This window comes from Colletotrichum truncatum, assembly GCF_014235925.2.
Source record: "Colletotrichum truncatum strain CMES1059 chromosome Unknown Contig_0008, whole genome shotgun sequence".
NCBI classification, from domain to species: Eukaryota; Fungi; Ascomycota; class Sordariomycetes; order Glomerellales; family Glomerellaceae; genus Colletotrichum; species Colletotrichum truncatum.
The window spans coordinates 133,316-152,891 of record NW_027222405.1 but is presented as its reverse complement, the minus strand read 5'-3'; the positions used below and the strand labels follow the sequence as shown (position 1 = coordinate 152,891).

Here is a 19,576-nt window from a genome sequence, read left to right as displayed (position 1 = left end):
CCCTCACCCTTCCTTCTCACCTTCTCTCCCACCTCAGAAGTGACACCCGATACACCCCACCAGATACGTACCTGCATGCCTTAGCTCATGCCTTAGCTCGCCCCCAAAACCCACCTCCCGCAACAGAACAGCACCACTCTCCACCCAAGCATTGGGGATAACGAGCACCGTTCAGAAGGTACCTCCTACCTGCCCGCCTGCCATTTCCATGGTTCCATGTACTGCCGTACCCTTCCGCATAGACTTGGAACAGAACCCAGATACCAAATGCCACTGAAGCTGCACCTACTCTGCATATCTGTTTAGTCTGTCCCATCTTCACATCCTTCTCCATACACACCACCTGCTGCATCTGGCACCCGCGTCTACACCTGCTCCTACAATTGCTCCTGCTCCTGGTCTTTCCTCGTTTTGCCTGCCTGCGAATGACGGAAATTTCCCAACCCATCAAACCGTCTCTGTCCCTGTCCCTTCTTTCTTCCCTTGACCTCTGAGAACTGTACGGTGTACCTTGTCAACCCCAGTAACTAAACTGTTGTTCTCAACTTTCGCTCCTGCTCCCATTTTTAAACCATCTGCCATCCCTCCCCCCCTCTTCCACGGCCCCTTCCTCCACCTGTCCTTGCTTCTCACCCGTACTCGTACCCTGTCCCCGTACATCCATCTTCCCAGCTGCCACTTCTCCCTGGCCCATGCATTGTCGACCATTGCCTGGATCTGTGTGATATTCATCAATTCGCCACTGTATCCTGTCTTTCTCTCTTCTACTTGGCCACAGGACTTCTTCTACCTCTCACACACCCACTTGCTCTTTCGTTCTTCTCTCTTTTTCCACCTCTCGTCTTCCTCTCTCTCTGTCATTCTTCACCTCATATATACTCTCACTTACGACATTTCCGGCCGGCTTCCGCCTCCCATCGTTTGTCAATCTCCACTGTGAAATAGCCCGTTGTTGTATGCTGGCATCTACCTGATTTCGACCGCTCCCCCTAATTCCTCTTCGACGCCGAATCGCCAAGTCCAAAACAGAACAGCAACAACACCACTACCACCACCCTAATCAACCAACCCTACCTTCGTTCTACGAACTACCGAGACAAAGAAGAAGAAGAAGAAACAAAAAAAACCGCAATCATGAACTTCACCAAGAAATTCGACCGTGCCTTCCAATGGGCCGGCGAGAAGATGGGCTCCGAGTCCAAGACCGGCCACTCGGACGAATTCAAGATGTTGGAGCAGGAAATGGCCCTCCGATATGACGGTACGAGCTCCATATACTACATCACAAGCGATTTCGCTGTGTGCCCCAAGATCGAGACCCAGATGCTAAGATTACAATTCTTCTAGGAATGGAAAGGCTGCAGAGGTCTACCAACACCTACGTCAAGTGGATTGCCCGTCGCGGTGAGGGCTTTGAGGACAAGGAGAAGGGACTGCCCATCGCTTTTGTCGGCCGCATGATGATTTCCCACGGCGAGGAGTTCGAGGCCGACTCGGAATTTGGCGCCTGCTTGCTTGGTAGGTCCACTACGCAATTCTACGAAACCCAACACAACTGACACCAAAAATTACAGCTCTCGGCCGAACCAACGAGCGCCTCGGCGGCATTCAAGAAAGTTATGCGTCAGACATCACCTCCAACTGGCTAGAATCTGTCGAGAGGTCTCTGGCTATGATGAAGGAATACCAGGTACGTACCAATTGTCATTGCTTGCTCAATCCTAGTTTCAGCCCGTCCCATCTGACACACTCCCCGCAGGCCGCACGGAAGAAGCTCGAGTCGCGCCGATTGGCGTATGATGCGAGTATCAGCAAGATGCAGAAGGCCAAGCGCGAGGATTTCCGCCTCGAGGAGGAACTCCGTACCGCACGCGCCAAGTTTGAGGAGGCCGGCGAGGATGTGATGCGCCGCATGCAGGATATCAAGGAGGCCGAAGCCGACAACGTTCGCGACCTGACTGGTCTGCTTGACGCAGAGCTGGATTACCACGAGCGCTGCGCCGAGGAGCTCCGCCGCCTTCGCAGTGGCTGGTCTGGAAACAATGCCCCCTCTTCCCCGTCGGATCGCCGCCTCGGCAACGGTCGTGGAAGGTCCAACACTGCCAGGTCATTCAATGATTACTCGTCTCGAAACCAGCAAATCGAAGAGGAGCCCGAGCCGATGCCCGTCCGCATGCCCATCCGTTCGAACCGATCCGAGAGCACCCGATTTGGCGCATCTGCCGACCCTCCGAGACCGTCTATCGCTAGGTCCCAGACGTTCCAGGGCCCGGCTGCTACCGAACGACGATCAGTCACCGCTACTCCTCCGATGCCGAGCGTGCCCAATGTGGGCTCTTTGCGTGGGAACTTGAGGCCTACAGGCAAGTCTCTGGCCAGGGACGATGTGTTTGCCGACCGGGATGATGACCATACGACAGCCAGCGGAAGCGGCAGTCCGGAATGGGGCGACCGCAGTGCCAGCCCTGCCACGAGCATGGGAAGTCTGACTAGAAGCACGAGCAACTTGCAGTCGAAGAAAGCGCCTCCACCTCCTCCCCCGAGCCGCGCCAAGAAGCCGGCGCCCCCGATTCCCGCGAAGAGGGAGGTTGGGTACTAGATATACATGGCCTCTTGAGATATCCCGTTCACAGACTAGGCGGGAAAGTTGGCGGCCGCAGTACTGTGCTATATGTTTTGTTTCGTGTCGTTGCATCAATAGACTGTTCATTCCTTTGTCGGGATAGGTAACCCGACGGGAGCATGGCGTTGGGGCGCATTAATATCCGTGGGCTGGATCCGCAATCGTTGGTTCCCTCATCGCATAGCTTCTGCTGGGAAGGGATTGATTAGACGGACGGGTGAGGATCGGTTGGAACATGGATACTACTATATAAGCTAGCTGAAAAGCATCACGTTTACTCCCACTGAATTTTGAGAGAGACTGAGGCCAATTCACAGACACTGACACTGACCCTGATACTGACTAAAGACTCTGGCATCTATTCTTGCAGTCAACTGCGATAAAAGGACGCCAGCGACTGAACAAGGACATGCCGGATACAATTGTCAAGGAGACATTATACCGTTCTGACTATCCTGAGTCGAGATGCGACTGTGTCGGGACTCACCTGCGACATGGAGGTCGTGGGCTCCTTCCACGTCACTATGTTACTGCATATTGGACCCTTGAATGGCTGACTCGTCAGGCCAATAAGTGGATTCGGGCTGTTCCATGTAAACGGGCTCGTTCCGAAGGCCCAGTCCCGCACCGGTCGGGGTTCCAGCCGTTCCTTGTCTATTCCTTGCCGGCCTCCGGAGGTAGTCCCGATCGATGTGGGTGGGAGTCAAGTCACGTGAGATCGCGTGTGGCCCAAGCTTCAAATCCTTATCCGCCTTTCGCAGCGCGACGATAAGATCCAGGTCGCAACCTTCTCTTTGTGAGCGGCAACATCTTCCAATCGCCCGGGTCAACCTCGATTTTCCTTCCCGTCGTCTTGGTTGTCTATCTTTTTTTTTTTGGCCATGATTTAACGACAAAAGCGGTTTGCTTCGTCTTATCCACAGCCCTAATTTCTTGACACCCGTAGCCATACCTGATCTTGCTCGTTTTTCATTGAGCTTACGTCGACTCCCCCCGCCTCTGCGATAGAAAACCACTCGATATGGCGACCGAAGATGCGCGATACCGACTCTCGACACAGTACCGGCTGTGGTCGTTCTCCCCCACGAAGCTTGCCGAGTTGCGGGAGACGACGAACTCGCTCGCCAAGACCAACATCACCAGCCGCCTCCTCGAACTGAGGGGCAACAACCAAGAATCCGAGCCCCTCCCCGAATTTCTGACGGCCGCCGAGGAGACGCAGTTGCTCAAATTCTTCACCGTCGAGCTCATCCGTGCCGCAGTCTTTTGCGGCTTGCCCACGGAAGTCAGAGCCACCGCGACCGTCTTCCTGCGCCGGTTCTTTGTTACGAATTCTGTCATGACATATCCGCCAACCGAGCTGCTGAAGACGTGTCTGTTTTTCGGAAGTAAGGCGGAGGGGTTATATACGCGACTTGCAAAGTAGGCCTACTCTGGCTCTTCGGGGGGAATTGGACTGAAGAAACTGACAAACGTACCTGCAGATTCGCCGACAGGTTTCCCAACACCACAGAGGAAGAGATTTTGGCTGGAGAGTTCTTGTTGTGTCAGGGAGTGCGATTCGCCTTCGACGTCAGGCATCCTTTCCGTGCTCTAGAAGGAGCTATTTTGGAGCTGAGGCGGCATGCGGACCTGGAAGTGAGTTGACTTCTCTGGGGACATTGTTCTGGCAAATGCGTTTTCGGGAAAATGCTGACAGGAACCAGAAATCCAGAATCGATGCTGCCCACGTCCGCGCACGAGAAGTCCTTAAGTTCAGTTCTCTTGTGACTGACGCGTACTTCCACTATACCCCCAGCCAGATTATGCTGGCGGCGTTGTCGTTTGCCGACCGAGGATTGGCAGAGAGATTGGTGCAGGGAGCCTTCGCCCCTGCCCAGAATGGCGAAGAAGGCCAGGCGGTCGATCCTACACCACGAGCCGACCTCCGAGACAAAGTGATGGGTACGATAGAATCATGCCGAGAGTTGTTGGCGACGGAACCTCCAGAGAGGTTAGAGGAGTACTGGGGAACGGTATGTTTGGGAACCCCCCCTTGGCCGAAGTTCATGATGACGGGAACCTGTAGTCATGACTTGCAAAAGATGAAGTGAATCAAGACTGACAAGACCACGCAGCCGGAGAGCACCAAGCTCATCCGACCACTTCTACGGAAACTCAAGAAATGCAGAGACCCCGATCGTGCAGATCTCGTGGCTCTGCAGAAGGCTCGGCGGGAGTTGGCGGCCCAAAAAGAACCGCGCCGGCCAAAAGTTGAGGGAGATGGTGCCGCATTCGGTGGTGATAGCGGAGCAACGGGTGGGAACGATGCGCGGGAGGCTAAGCGCAGAAAGGTGGCTGAGGGCGACGATGTCTTTGGGCCGGCATTAGGTTGACAAGACGGTTCCCTTACCTTTTTTTTTTTTTTTTTCTTGTCTTGTTGCCGAGTCGGCATTTGCTGCTGCTGGCTGTACATTGCGTGATGGCACCGTAGGAGGCTGCGCATCCCGCCCCCAGCCCCGAAGAAAAACGACGGACACGTTTTTTCGGCTCCTCAATTCATACATACGAAAGATACCCCCTTCAGACATTCCTGCAGGTTGCCTAGTCGCTCCAGAAAAAGTGAATCACAAAGAAAAGGAAAAAAAAAAAAAAAAAAAAAAGATGTGGCGAAGATCGTTGTCCCCTGTCATCCCAAGCTCCAAAACTTGCGCCCGACCATTCTCGACGGTCTGTACATTTCTTTGGATGCCATGCCTCGTCTTTCTTGGTTTTTTTTTTTTTTTTTGGGGGCGACATGTTGGCTCGGGGGGTTGACGATGCCTGGAGGCCTCAACGGGCTCAACTCTAATGTCCCCATTTACATGATTCTTTATGTCAATCATCCTTCAAAGTGCGACCCGCCAAGGACCTATGGCCTCGGGAGGAATGCATCATTGGCTGGAAAAGGGCTGGAGCGGGAAAAAAAAAAAGAAAAAAGGAGAAAAAAAGCGCCAAAGTTGCGATCGGGTCACCTTTGTCGATGACGCATTCATCTGGCGATGATATCGGTTTTTGATATGCGTAATGGGGGTTAGCTCGGCTCAACCGGCCCCTGGGAGTCTTGGGTCCCCAAGGAACGGTCTCCAATATTTGGCATGCCCGGGGGGGGGGGTTGCTTGGCCAAGCTTGCACCGCTGTCTTTAGCTAAACTCTTTGCGGACAGCTTTTACTTCTCGGCGAGCTAGCCCGTCGTGCCCCTCATTGGAGAGAGAGCATTGGGAGCTCAGAGACACCACACAAACTACAACATCAATGACTGGTCCTGAATGAGGTAAGGGGAACAGCGGAAGCTCACCCCAGTGGCCCTGGCATTTTCGACAAAAGTGGGATTGAGAGAGCTTGAGGATGCGGGGTGCAAAAGGGTATATTCGATCCCCCTTCTGTATCCCTTTTTTTCTCTGGATTATCAGGATATTGTTATTGTTAGATACAACCTCATGACACCACCACCATCCTCACCACCTTGGAAGCCTGGTCATTGGTAAACAATCACACATGCATCCCCATCCGCGAGGTGAGGCGTAGCATGCAGAAAGGATGTATAATATCACACACGACTAATTTACCCTGTGTTATTTGGACAGTGATCCAGTAAGCACCGCCAGCAGCCCTGGGGCTTGTAGACGGCGCCATCAAAAAGCCCCTCCCGCCCAAATGGCGCTAAAAGGGCTATCCTGACGACATCGATTTTTCTTTCCAATGTCCCTCTCGTCGTCGTCAAAGCTTGCAAAACTGCAGGTCATTGGGTAGCTGGGGGGGGCTTACGCAGCTTCCAAGACATGGCGTGGTACCAATTGCGTCCAATGTCCATGTTCCCAGCCATGATGCGGTACATGACATTCCTCCGTTCCTGGTGGCTTCACAAACCACGGGGTTTGCGAAGAAAATGCCAATTCCGCCTCAATGGTTCACCACCCAAGAATCCCATGTAAGGGTGTTCGAATAGAGAGCATTGTGAACTGATACATGGAGCTCCCGGGCTCCAATGTATAGCTCCGTCTATGGTTTGGGAGACATGCTTGGCTAGCTTCTAAGTAGAAGCGGAGCTCTTCTGCTTGTCGTTCCTCGAGCTTGGGTCAGATCATCGCGGGGCCAACGTATACGAACTACACAGTGATCCCCCCCCTCCTCCTCCTCCTCCTCCAGTCACGCCGTCGTTCTGGTACTTTCTTATGCAATCGACTTGGCACCAGTAAAGAGCCCGCCCAGCGTGGCAAGCGCCGCGTTGTCTCGCGAGCTGAGTACTGTGCCATGTAGGTATTCCCCACCTCCCCAAGCGTGCCCAGTCCCAATCCCTGGCGCGATCGTGATGTCGACCAAGACCCTTGTCTGGGGGGTGTCAAGTGGAGGTCCCAGCAGCAGCACCGTGAGGGTTTCTTTTCCGGGGGGAGCTACTGGGCAGCAAGCTTGATTTTGCGAAACCCACGACAACGGGTATTGGATCCCCTCTCAGTCCGGGCAAAGTCTCAAAGGGGAGGGGGGCTGCCATGGCTTTCTTGCTGTTCATCTTCCTTTAAAGAGTGTGCCCTCCTCCTCCTGTTTCCTCTTCTTATATCCCTCCTGTCTCGACAAGTTCCAGATCCGCATGCTCTAGATACACCTTCTTCGCTTCAGTGATATCCGAAAGCAGCACCGAACAAGCCACCATGCAGGTCAAGAACCTCCTTCCCCTGGCTCTGGCCACCACCACTGCCCTCGCCCAGAACCTCACCGAGGCTCTGGCTTCGCAGAACTCGAGCCTGTCACAACTCACAGGTATGCTTCAACTGACATTGTTCGTGTTTTGTGCCGTGTGTATATGCTGACTGGTGGTCAAATCAAGCGCTCTTGGGCTCCCAACCCGCCCTCGTCCAGGCCCTTTCCCAGGCCCGGGACCTCACCATCCTGGCCCCGAGCAATGAAGCCCTCGAGGAATTCCTCAAGAGTCCAGGTGCAGCATCCGCAGCTACCGACCCGAGCCTCGTCGCTGCCATCCTCCAGTACCACGTCCTGAACGGCACCTACTACGCCTCCAACTTCACCCAGGAGCCGCAGTTCATCCCAACCCTTCTCCAGAACCAGACCTACGCCAACGTTACCGGCGGCCAGCGCCTGCAGGCCCAGACTGTCGGCGGCAACGTCACTTTCTTCTCTGCCCTTCGGGAGAACTCGACTGTCGTCACGGGCAACGTCAACTTCACTGCTGGAACCATCCACATCATCGACAAGGTCCTCTCCGTGCCCCAGGGTATCAACACTACCCTGCAGGCTGCGAACCTCACCGCTGCCGTCGGTGCTATTCGCACTGCCAATGTTAGCACTGCGTTGTCCACTGCCAAGGATTTGACCATCTTCGTGCCCAACAACGAGGCCTTCCGCTCCATTGGCAGTCTTGCCGGCAGCCTGAACTCGGCTCAGCTTGCCAGCATTCTCAGCTACCACGTCGTTGCTGGCGAGGTTCTCTACAGCACGGATATCAGCAATGCGTCCGTTGGAACTCTCGGCGGCGGTAACGCTACCATTCGTGTCATTAACGAAACCGTCTACGTGAACAACGCCAAGGTTGTCATTCCCGACATTCTCGTCGCAAATGGTGTTGTCCACGTCATTGACAGGTAAGCAAAACCTCTGCTTTTGCACGTTTGTGTCACGAGAATTGTAAGAGGCTAATGTGCGAGTAGTGTCTTGAACCCCAACAACACGGGCGGCGAGCCTGACACGACCGCATCGACCCGCCCGCCTGCTTTCACTGGTGCCAACACCGCCACCGACGGCGCGAACCCCTTCACCAGCGGTGTCCAGGGGCCGACTTCGACCGCTCCCGTCGCTACAGAGACCGGTGGTGGTGTCCGTGAGACTACGAGCAGCACCCAGGCCGCACCCATGAGGACTGCTGCCGTCGGCGCGGCTGCGCTGTTCGGCGGTTTCGCTGCTTACATCAACATCTAAGAGTATAAATGGAGATGGAAGTTTGAGGATCAAAGGGGTTGTGACTAATGTATCATGGAGAGTGCAAGATGTTTATACCATCTGGCCTTGGCCGATGTTCGTTCCTTGAGAATCATCAATACCCCGGGAGAAGAGTTATAGTAATGACGGATGACGTGTGGAAGGCATAGTCTGCCCTATGCCCCTTGGCCTGGTGTGGGCATCTAATGAAAAAGAACATTCTTTGAATCCGTCTCAAAATTGCGAGTGAGAAACTGTCATTATTGATTAGTATTCGTCTACTGTTATTTCGCATCTTTCCACCTTAGGGGCGTGCGAATGGGCGAAAAGAGAGTTGAGTCAAGGCGTTGCCCGCGGGGTAGCAGGCCCCGAGCAAGACGACAAGCTTGTATAGTAATCAATCCTCTTAGGTGAAAGTTTGGCATTGCAAGTCCTAGTTTCAATCACTAGCTTCCTATGCACCGGTTGTGAAATAAACTTTGTTGATTCAATCAACCTGAAGACCTTGAATAAGGCATGAATCGTACGTAGAGGTCTGACCGCTCACTGGCTCGTATCCTAATGCGAGTTCGGAATTTCAGACCATGAATGATTCACCAAGTAGTGTTTGCGAGGAGAGATGAACCTTGTCCGTTTCTAAGCGTAGATTACAAAACCGGCCAACTGCTACGTAGTCAGTCATACGATTTCACTGGGGACGTGTCGTGCAAACCTGATCAACGTGTGGTCATTGGTCCAAATGGTAGTCCGTCTTGACGTGGTTATGCCTACGAATAGGTTACACAGAAGCGACACTTCGTTCACATGACGGTAGCTCTGTATGGCCTGTAAATGACAAAGGCATCTGTTACTACAAGATGTAGCGTGAAACCATCAGAAAGCAAATATGGCGTTGTTCCTCATTAAGCTAACCACGAAGGGTCTTGGCCTGCGCAGATCCAGCCGGCACGCCTTTAAGGACATGACAATTGTATTCGAAATTGAGTTCTGTCGTTTGCTATCATCCAACAAACTACCAACGCAAGTGAGTCTAAATCTCATCAAGTTAAATCAACCACTTGCTTGCTTCATATACCCATCTAATTCGCTTGCTAGAACTCAAATAATCATGCGATATCACTCTGACCATGTGTCGAAAAGCGAAACGCTGCCGTATTAACTCATAATCTGCAATTTTATCAATAATGTTCAGTTACATTGAAAAGGACCCTCTCGACTGATATTCGGCATGCTCTACTCGTGGCAATTAAGAAACAGAAACCTTCTGCATATGCTTACCGTGCGGCGGAGCCATCCGAACACTTGGAAACTTTCGAAGAAACTCTGTGGAAAGAAATGGATTACTACACAGTATTTCTTGTGAGGATGTCTCGGGCCTAGTATCGTGTCTGGCCTCGGACATGTGAAACGAAGGGTTCAACTCTGCTCCGCATTCCGGCAAGTATAACACGGCCGGCAGTCATCTGAAGAAACTACGTTTGAGGGTCTGATACCCTCCTAACCATATCTCTCCAATACTAGCATGATATTCGCCCGAATATGAGCGCAAGCTTGGATCTTTCATCTTTCTCATTGGCTGGGGAAATCGGCTCACGTTCTCAGATCCCGCTTCCCCTCCTTTTCAGCCTCGAGGAAGACCGACATTAGGGCGTGGAATGGAAGTCTGTTACTTCTAGACAGCTTCTGCCGAAGCTAAAAATCTTGACCCCATGCCATGACCAGTTCGACATAAGAACTTGATGGTTCGCCGCCGCTGCCGCCGCTGACGCTGCGTGGGCCGGATCCCATCCTTCACGCGACCAAAGCTTGTTTCCTCTCCAACCTAGGACTGGAGAGCTTTATGACGATGGCTTGTAAGAGCCTGTTCGCCTGGGTACTGTTGATGCTTGGAGTGGTCCTCGCCCAAAACGCGTCAGACCCCGTGGCGACTCCGCAGCCGACGAATGAGACGTCTTCGGCATTTCCTTCGTGCGCTGTAAGTCTTTCCAAGTCAGCATTGGTAAATGCACTTGTCTAAGTGAACATAGCTCCAATGTATCTTCACTGAGGTGGTCAAGTCTCCCTGTCAGACGGTCGAAAATACAACATGTGTCTGTACCGACCAAGAGTTCTATAAACAGGCTGAGACTTGTATTATGTCAGGATGCACGCCACCGGAGGGCATCGGTGAGTAGGAAGAATAAACATTCTTCCATGTGCGTCTTGCAAAGTGCTGACATTGCTCAAGCTACGCAGAAGGCGAAAGCCGACTACTGTCACGATCCTGTGAGGTCGCAGGTGACCATGCTGTACGGATTACGGTCACTCGAAGTCGCTGCTTGGTTGCTGGTGATTTTCCGGTTCTACGCTCGTTGGGCTAGCCGGCTCCCCTTTGGTCGGGATGACTATGTCATGATGGCAGTAGCCGTAAGCCACACCCTGTTTAGGACTGAGATACGCGTCTCAACAGGCTAACTTTGCAAAGCTGATATACATACCCCAACTAGTCATCAGCCAGTTGAGTGAGTTTGGCGAATTCCCACCTGGACTACATGGCCTAACCTCATTAGTGGACGATAATGCTTTTGGCCGTGATATTTGGAACGTAGAATGGGACAAGATAATATTGAGCTTGAAGGTAAGAGGTCTTCTTTTCCCCAGATGACAATACTAACATGTGTTGGCCGTAGCTGTTCTTTATCCAGGAGCCACTCTATCTCTTGCAGCTCGGGCTCACCAAGATATCCATTTTATTTCTCTATCTACGGATCTTTCCCGGCCGACGATTCAAACTCATCACCTATACATTCATGGCCTTTGTTGCTGGCGCAACTTGCATTCTTGTCGGAGGATCTATTGTCGAATGCTTACCCGTCGGATACTTCTGGGAAGCTTGGCATACAGAGTACTTGATTCACACCAAAAAGTGTCTCAACCTTACCGTGGCAGTTTTCTCTGCAGCCGGATTGTCGATTTTTCAAGACATCATCATGATCATCCTTCCTATACCGCCGCTGTTGAAAACTCAACTACCGACAAAAGACAAAATCGGCGTCGGAATAATGTTCGTTCTAGGCCTGCTAATCACCGGAGCAAGCTGCCTCAGATTACGCTTCGTTAATGTCGCGTACTCTCCCAACCCCTTTTGGGACTTTGAGCCAGCTTTGCTTTGGTCTCTTGTCGAATTGGCAATGTCATTCCTGGTTACCAGTCTACCAGCAATGCACAACTATCACACACGGATTTTGAAGCCAAAATTGAGGGCTTTCATTGACGCACGTCGAGAAAAGTCGACGCCTTCTCAGGATACTCGCAGTGCACCCACGGGGCAGAGTTTCGGGCACCCCCATCTGAGAACATGGCTGGCTAGAAGAGCCCAAAGACGAGATGAGAACAGATTTATCTCAACACTAGCTTTCACTCGTGTTTCCTGGAACTCGATTACTGATAGGAACCCTTCGCAATCGGAAGAAAAGCTTCCATCGTTCGCGAAAACAGGAGGTATAGCTGCGAAGGCGCCTCAGATAACGTTAGAAGAAATTGGTGTGACACCGGGGTCGGATGACTCTCTCGACGAATATCAAGACAGGGGCGCTAGACAGGAGAATGCCGACTCGATAATAGAAGAAAGGGAAACTGTGCATGCGCTCGCGTGGGTAGGAAGGCCCAGGGCCATGGAAACAGATGCTAGCCGCAGAGGGGGCTTCACACAGAGAAATAGTTCACCAGACGCAACCGGAGTTTCCGGAGATTCTATAGTTTAGAACCGTTATTAACCGAAAATCCTAATATAAAATAATAAAGAATGTTTGTATTGCTTTTTCTTTTTCTGGTTGAATCTAGTATCGGTCCTCGAAATCAATGTCAGCAAGGTGGCAGTAAATTCTAATGAATCGATTTCCGATGGTACCAAAGAAACAGCTGAAAGAAGGTGTAAAATGCTACAATTATCATCGGAAAAACCATCGTGTATCTGGCCATAGTATCTTTCGAATTTTTGTCTGAAGTAGGATGGGCCGGGGATTTGATATACTTAGTCGTGATTACATGATTTCATCACGTGGCTGGAAAACATCGGACCCTTGAGAGACCTCCATTCTTGACCTACCTACCCCTGCTTCGGTGAGAATTCTGTGTTTAGACCCACCTACTAGGTAAGACGTCATTTTTGGACCCTAGTATTTGCCGATAACGGCTGCCTTTACGCAGTAACTGCATAGGTAATACGAAAGCCTACTTTTTCACCACCGCGTTCTATTGTAGCGGTCACTGCAATCACAAGCAGCTCATTATGGAGAAAGACAGCAGAATTGTCATCATTGGTGCAGGTGTTTTTGGCTTATCCACTGCTGCTCAACTTGCGGCAGAAGGCTTCAGCAATGTTGTTGTGGCCGATCGGCATATGCCACCGGTTGGTCACGTCCAAGGAGTCATCTGCATGTTAGTCTTGCTAATGGCAAAAGGTGCCGGACGGATCCAGTTGCGACATCTCACGCGTCATCCGGTTTGATTATGCTGATGAAGACTACATGAACGTATCCTACGATGCCTATGTGCGATGGAGTCAGGATCCCAAGTACAGAGAAATTTTCCACCCTTCATCTTTCATTCTCACGGGTAGCATGACCGGCGGAGATGAATCATGGATCGACAAGACGACATACCAGCTAAGCAAGAGGAAGCTGCCATGGACTAAGCTCGACGATGCAGCAGCCGCAAAACAGAGGTTTCCAATCCTTAGCGGCAAGCTTGCTGAACCAGGGTTCAAAGGCTACTTGAACGACGCAGCGGGATGGGCAGATGCGAGCAAGGCAATCATTCAACTTCGTGAAGAGTGCCTGGAACTCGGTGTTTCCTTCATCTGTGGGCCAGCAGGCACAGTCACTGGTTTGAGCACTGACTCTGAGAGAAAAATCACGTCTGTCCGTACTCTCAGTGGGAACTCAATCCATGGTGATCATTTCGTGTTGGCAGCAGGTGCTTGGTCTTCGAACCTGGTTTCGATGTACAACTCGACGCTTGCAACAGCCCAAGTCATAGCATACACACCGCTATCCTCTTCCGAAGTCCAGAAATACAAGGATGTGCCCATTTACGCCAATTTCAATACCGGCTGGTTTAATTTTCCCCCACACGAGGAGACGCGCACGCTCAAGATGGCTGTTCACGGTTGGGGATACACTCGCGCACCCAGTGTCGGAGAGTCAGCAATCGAATCCAACCCCTCCACACCGCGTCTGTATCCCAGTCGTGAGCGTCCCAACTTTTGTCCTGTGGATGGCGAGCAAAGACTACGTGATGGTTTGCGGGAAATCTTACCAGAGCTTGCTGATCGACCTTTCACGAGGGTTGCCATGTGTTGGTATACCGATACTCCCACAGGAGACTTTATCATGGACTATCACCCTGACTTTAGCAATCTATTTGTCGGAGGTGCAGGTAGTGGACAGTAAGTCAACCAAAAACCTTATAAATCCTTTCTTTTCCTTATCTGACCATCACCCTGTCATAGTGCATTCAAGTTCCTCCCTGTATTGGGCGAGTATATGTCGTTGGCTTTGAAAAGACAGCTGCCCCAAAATTTGGCATCTAAATGGCGGTTTAGAACTGAGTATAAGGATCGACCGGATGTGTTCTTGGGGGATGGTAGCAGAGGCGGACCTGCTCGTCGTGAACTGGAACCTGCAGAGAGGGCACGTCTAGATTCTAGTGACAGGCCCCGACTTTGAATGCAGTAAACAATTGCGGCGACGAGATAGAAACTTGCTTGCTATTAGCCTTGAAACTATCGACAGCATAGCGCCTTTGTCCCAGAGACATCTTGTTTTGTTAAACCTTTGGGCCCGTGTTTGGTGCAAAGCCCTCAGAGTTAAGCTGCTCAATACAAAATGATTCTTCGACTAGGTAACCTAAGAAAGAAACCCATGCACCATATCATCAGGTACATGTATAAGAATTTCATCAGCCTAGGGGATAGCCATATAGGTTATTAGGATTGCGCGCATGATGACTTATACTTCAAGGATGACTAGCATGTGTCTCAGAACGCAAATTGCGTGTTGTTTAAGTCGATAATGACCTCAGTAGATATCAAAGCCTCTTTACCTAGTGATTTAAAAGAAAGAAAAGACAGAGCACAGCTCGCCATGTTGAGTATTAAACATGATACCCCCAGCAACTTCCTTATTTACAAGTATCGTTCGTTTAGGTCGACTAAAGCTTCATTCTCTTTGATTCTCAAAATTAACGAGTCTATTCATTCGGCAGATATATGATGAGAAGACGACCTGATGCCATCGCTGTGTCAAATGCACTATGACCCCGGGCAAAACTGCAAAACAGAATGATAATCTGAGTCCCGTTATCATTACATACCGGCCCTTCTTAGCCGCATTCCAGTTATGCGGGCCGGAGCCTCAATACCAGTACTGGCTGCTCCCTGATCCGAAGGAGGAAGTCGGGTAAACATCAAGAAAGCTTCTTCCTCCGTGGGAAGAGTCCGAGCAGGCTTATCCTCATTCAAAGCGCCTTCCCGTGGGCGGTCGTTGGTGTTGTCCCACCGCAGCCCTTGACGACGATCTTTTTCTTTCCTGATATTTTCGTCCAACTCTGTGCTGTGATTGAGCTGGACGGTATACATTGGATTACCATTCTCACCCGCTGCTGGGAGCATTCCGCCTGGCTTCCATAGCGGAATAGACCTACAAGCCGCCACCAAAGCACAATGAAATCTGTTGCTACGTTGAGAGCGAAGCTTGTCATCAGACCAATTATTTCGGTGGGTAAATGCTAGTCGAAGCTCCATTTTGTTGAGTTCGTGGAGACTGACCACATTCAGAGCCAAGCTGCTCGGAACATAGTCTCGAGAATTGCTGGCCAGAAATTCTTCCATGATTATGCGAAGCCGTACAATATCTTTAAAGCCGGTTCTAAAGTCGACGAACATGGAAACACTTTGGCGGTTGATACCCGACCTTGAGAAGTTTTCTATCCGTTTTTGTGATAGGTGGTCATTGGAGATTTGAAGATCGCATCCATTATCAAGGCGTCTGAAAATGGTGTATAGAAGAGATTGTCGCTTGACGACGCACGAAGTGCCCGCGGTAGAACCTGGGTTGTAAACGTTCACGACGTCCCCAATATCAAAAGGGTGGTCAAAGAAAACGAAGACAATACCGACAAGGAGGTGATGAAAGGTCCGGCCGACCGCAAACGAGAGACCAATTGCAAGGCTAGAAAGAATCGTCTGAATTTGCTTGATTGCAGGCACGTAAGCAACCACTAAGATCAAGTTAGCCTCAAGTCTTGATCCGAACGATAATATAATACTTACTAATGAAAAAAGTCATGACTGCCGCCAGAATTAGAAGAAGAAACCAGTCAAAAGTGTTGATGCAATGATCCATATTGATCATGTTGCGATAGATGTCATGTCGAGTCTTGCCCCCTTCGGTAACAATGCCAACAAATTCTTCAATGTGAATATCTGGGCTGTTGTTCTCGTTAAAAGTCTTGAAGGTCCTTATGGCCTCGTCCCGGCGATAGGGTCCAAGTACTTCAATAATGTCTTTAGCCGTGAGCCCGGATTTTCCCTCCGCAACGAGAGAAAGCCAAATTCTTCTTGCAAGAGCAGCTGCTGACACGGGATTTGCCCATGCCCGTTCTATGACCGCGTAGGAACTTGCCGGCCTCAGCCAGTGTGCGTTGGGTTCGTCGGATATAAAGTTACCAAATAGGCTGGTCAGCTTGTACCCGTCTATTCCCATCCGAGATAGATAGCTAGACACTCTTATGCGACTAGAAGCTTCTGCATTCCCTTTCGCATTCCGAATGAGCATATCTTCCTCAGCGAAAGCGCCATTATGGGGCGGGTGAAGATACACTGAAGCATCATAAAGTGTAATGAGAGCATTGTGGATGTCTTTCGTTCTGGCGATTCTGTGGTTGTCCGCTCGATAATGATAGTGGACTGTGACATAGGATATGAAAAGCTTCTCTATGAAGTAGAAGCCAATCCAGAGAGTCATCTGCTCCAAAATGTCGGCTACAACATCGTCCCACCAAAACGCATCTGGCGGCTTATTGATGTTTACAGCCAAAAGTTCATTGTTGCTTATGCACTAATAAATAATTGTCAGATAGACGCCTAGTGAAAACGAAGGGGGTTGGTATGGCTTACTGCAGCAAAAAATACATATGTAATGATTGTAGTTCCAAGGAAGGCAGTTGGCCGTCGCATAGATTTCAACACCCTCCAATATTTTTGTTGGGCTGGGTTGGTGTATCTGAACTTGTTAGCAATCTTTTTTAGCCATGTATAAAGCATTTTGTCCACAAACCTGGCAATAAACCTAAAGAGGTAGGGAAGTCCGAGTCCAGCAAGGTCAGATGAAACTGCTGCTACCCATGTGACTTCAAGCCAGAGACAGACATAGAACATAAGGTTGCGATATTGCTTCGATTGAATGCTCTCGGTTGTGCTGTCCTCAGTAAAATCGGCATCGTTGCCCAAAGTGATTGTTGGTATAAGAAGGGCCACAAAGACGATGATTGCAATGGCAGCGTATCGAAGAGCCCACCAAAGAAGCCGGCGTCTTTGGTGAATTGCAATGGCAGGAGGAACTTGATTCTGCATCAAGTTTTGCGTACTCTGATACCCCCGCAAGCCCTCTGTCTGGTGGGTAACTGTAACAGGCTGGTATGCTTTGGTATCTGTCCAGCCCATCGTAGGTGAGTCCTGGGATGATGTTGACTCTGATTGAGGAGACCCGTTCACTCCTTGCAGCGGATCTGGCGTGGTCCTAAAGGACGACCCGTGTAGTGAGGGCTGGGTCATTGGGTTTTGAACGGTTTGATGGCTCTGGAGCACTGTTTCCTGATTGCTTGTTTGCATGTTATCAAGATGTGGAAAAATCGCTCGCACAGCTTGACGACTGTTGCCCAATTATATAAACAGAAAGGAAATGGAAAGTTGGCAAACCTTCATGTTAGGACATTTGCGCTGCTTTTCTGGTGCTATCTCCATTAGCAGTAACGTATGTCAGACAAACTTTAGGTTGTTCCATGGCCATGTTTTGTCACAAGCCACACTGCGGGAACGGGCTTCATTTCATTTGTTGGAGCGAGCAAAGGATCAATCGCGTGGTGACTAAATGGATTTAGAGTCGTGAGTCCTCGACACTAGCACTAGTGTGCCCAATCCTCTGACAGCCACCACGGTTGCATAATCGCACCATCCCAACGGCCTCCCCAATTCAGAATTGGGATTGCCTTTCCTATTTCAATCCACTGATTCATCTGAAGTGCTAGCTCCCAAACTTCGCTCTAGTGCTTCGGATATCCACACCAACTCCAGAGCAGTCCGGTGGTAGGGCAGACTAAGAGGTCGGAGGCTGTTCCTTAACTGTCCCTACCTTTGATTTGAAGGCATTGTCACGCTGGGACGTGTGGCGTCAAAGTGACCAATCTTGCGATTGCCTATATGGCTGCCTGGGACACTAGGCATGATTTGTCTGCCGAATAGTATCAAGCTGTCTGTGGCTAATTCAGAATTTAACCTTGTCACCTCAACTTCGCATGTTTCTGCACGAAAGTGTCAGTGCTAGCCTTCACAACAGCTGCTGCCTAGAGAATGTCCGTCGCACCCAGCCGGCCAAAACATAGAATGGGGGAGCTTGGAGAAAGATTTCATTTCATTGATAGACAACAAGCAGTTATACATGGACTATGTCTGGCAGGTAATTCAAAGTACGCACATAATAATAGTATTGTTGTTTCTGATTAGGGAACAAAATCAATTTCTTTCCAAGGACATCAGAATTTTCACTATGACTCCATAACTGTGATGACGCGGATTGAAAACAACTACTCATGATCCTCAGGGTGGAATACAAGGGCTCGGACTTCGATGCTCTCCCTCGGTGGGGAGTCTTTGCTGGCAGTTGGATCAACAAACGCAGAGTGTGGAACCCTGCGCGCTCGCCCATCTGTCTTGCTATCGAAGCATTTGATAAGAATAACCTCCTCAGGCGTAAGACCAGCCTTGTAATACCATTGGTGATCCTCTTTGTGCCTGACCTGGTACGTTTCCCCACGTCGGTCCGGGTAAATCAGCTCAGTCACAATCAAATCTGAGTCGGAAACGGAACCTGCATCCGCAATGGCGAGTGGGTCTCGTTGAACAGTCTTAATGGGACGCCAGACATTGATGATCTGCACGCGTCCCTTCAGCAGCACATCGGCATCCTCTGGCAGGTGATGAGGAACACGTGAAAGGGCAGCTTTGTACGATTGGTCAATGTGAACCCTCTGAACCGGACCGCGGAGATTTCGATTTTGAGTTGAAAGGCTGGGCAGTTGACGTCGAATGGTGTGATCAAAGATAAAGACACGGCTAGCACCGGTACTGCCGTCCAAATTAGCATCTTATCGATTGTCCTTGATGTAAAACAATGCAAGGAAGGGATGGCCTACACTTTTTTCAACAATTCTTCTGTTTCCAAGTAATAGCCCGACTTGATTGATGATTCGTCAAGAAAATCTCTTTCCGAAGATTGATGACGATAAATCTGAAAGCCGTTCTGGTCAAGCGAGAATTTATCTTCTTCCCCAGTCACGTCTTGGATCTTCACGTTGTGCGTCTCGAAGGGTCGGTCATACGTTTCTGGCCGGTCAATGTATGTCGGGTGGGGAGGGGAACCGTCTTCATTCTCCTTGTAATAGTGTAGATCCGCATAAACGTCTTTTTTTGCAGTATTCTGCAAAGTGAGACTTTGAACTGCCTGGACTTGAGCGGCTTTTGTCGGCCCTAAGCCTACAGCAGAGATTGAGGGTTGAATAGCTACAGCGGCCATTTATATACCGGATTGGCAACAAGTGAGTGAGATTTAGTTAACTGTTGTGTTTATTCTAAAATCTTTAGATAAGATATGTGGCCAAGAGATATTGACTTTCATGTGGTGGAAGTAAGCTGTTAGTAAGGTAATAAATACTCCGGATCCCCGCGTTCCCCGCGAGCACGCAATA

At 50.4% G+C, this 19,576-nt stretch overlaps 7 protein-coding genes across 7 annotated transcripts; 5 read left to right on the top strand and 2 right to left on the bottom strand.

Moving 5' to 3' along the window:
• Positions 1-1,134: 1,134 nt before the first annotated feature.
• On the top strand, positions 1,135-2,599 carry CTRU02_211520 (bar domain-containing protein; the record flags this gene model as incomplete). The annotated part of the gene is made up of 4 exons (XM_036732092.1): positions 1,135-1,261; positions 1,348-1,518; positions 1,575-1,690; positions 1,760-2,599. The coding sequence occupies 4 exons, from the start codon at positions 1,135-1,137 to the stop codon at positions 2,597-2,599; spliced, it is 1,254 nt and encodes a 417-aa protein (XP_036576171.1).
• A 1,045-nt stretch (positions 2,600-3,644) lies between these two features.
• CTRU02_211519 (cyclin ccl1) lies at positions 3,645-4,998 on the top strand (the record flags this gene model as incomplete). The annotated part of the gene is made up of 4 exons (XM_036732093.1): positions 3,645-4,045; positions 4,108-4,261; positions 4,330-4,638; positions 4,741-4,998. 4 exons carry the CDS (start codon positions 3,645-3,647, stop codon positions 4,996-4,998), a joined length of 1,122 nt encoding a protein of 373 aa, XP_036576172.1.
• A 2,292-nt stretch (positions 4,999-7,290) lies between these two features.
• CTRU02_211518 (fasciclin domain-containing protein) lies at positions 7,291-8,572 on the top strand (the record flags this gene model as incomplete). Its single annotated transcript, XM_036732094.1, has 3 exons — positions 7,291-7,399; positions 7,467-8,238; positions 8,305-8,572. 3 exons carry the CDS (start codon positions 7,291-7,293, stop codon positions 8,570-8,572), a joined length of 1,149 nt encoding a protein of 382 aa, XP_036576173.1.
• A 1,846-nt stretch (positions 8,573-10,418) lies between these two features.
• On the top strand, positions 10,419-12,315 carry CTRU02_211517 (CFEM domain-containing protein; the record flags this gene model as incomplete). The annotated part of the gene is made up of 6 exons (XM_036732095.1): positions 10,419-10,547; positions 10,600-10,738; positions 10,800-10,978; positions 11,037-11,073; positions 11,122-11,189; positions 11,242-12,315. 6 exons carry the CDS (start codon positions 10,419-10,421, stop codon positions 12,313-12,315), a joined length of 1,626 nt encoding a protein of 541 aa, XP_036576174.1.
• A 527-nt stretch (positions 12,316-12,842) lies between these two features.
• Positions 12,843-14,280, top strand: CTRU02_211516 (sarcosine oxidase; the record flags this gene model as incomplete). The annotated part of the gene is made up of 3 exons (XM_036732096.1): positions 12,843-12,962; positions 13,015-14,000; positions 14,064-14,280. The coding sequence occupies 3 exons, from the start codon at positions 12,843-12,845 to the stop codon at positions 14,278-14,280; spliced, it is 1,323 nt and encodes a 440-aa protein (XP_036576175.1).
• Positions 14,281-14,918: 638 nt separating this feature from the next.
• Positions 14,919-17,444, bottom strand: CTRU02_211515 (serine threonine protein kinase; the record flags this gene model as incomplete). The annotated part of the gene is made up of 4 exons (XM_036732097.1): positions 14,919-15,832; positions 15,885-16,671; positions 16,731-16,836; positions 16,891-17,444. The coding sequence occupies 4 exons, from the start codon at positions 17,442-17,444 to the stop codon at positions 14,919-14,921; spliced, it is 2,361 nt and encodes a 786-aa protein (XP_036576176.1).
• Positions 17,445-18,415: 971 nt separating this feature from the next.
• On the bottom strand, positions 18,416-19,404 carry CTRU02_211514 (methyltransferase-like protein; the record flags this gene model as incomplete). The annotated part of the gene is made up of 2 exons (XM_036732098.1): positions 18,416-18,956; positions 19,025-19,404. 2 exons carry the CDS (start codon positions 19,402-19,404, stop codon positions 18,416-18,418), a joined length of 921 nt encoding a protein of 306 aa, XP_036576177.1.
• Between the last annotated feature and the right edge of the window lie 172 nt (positions 19,405-19,576).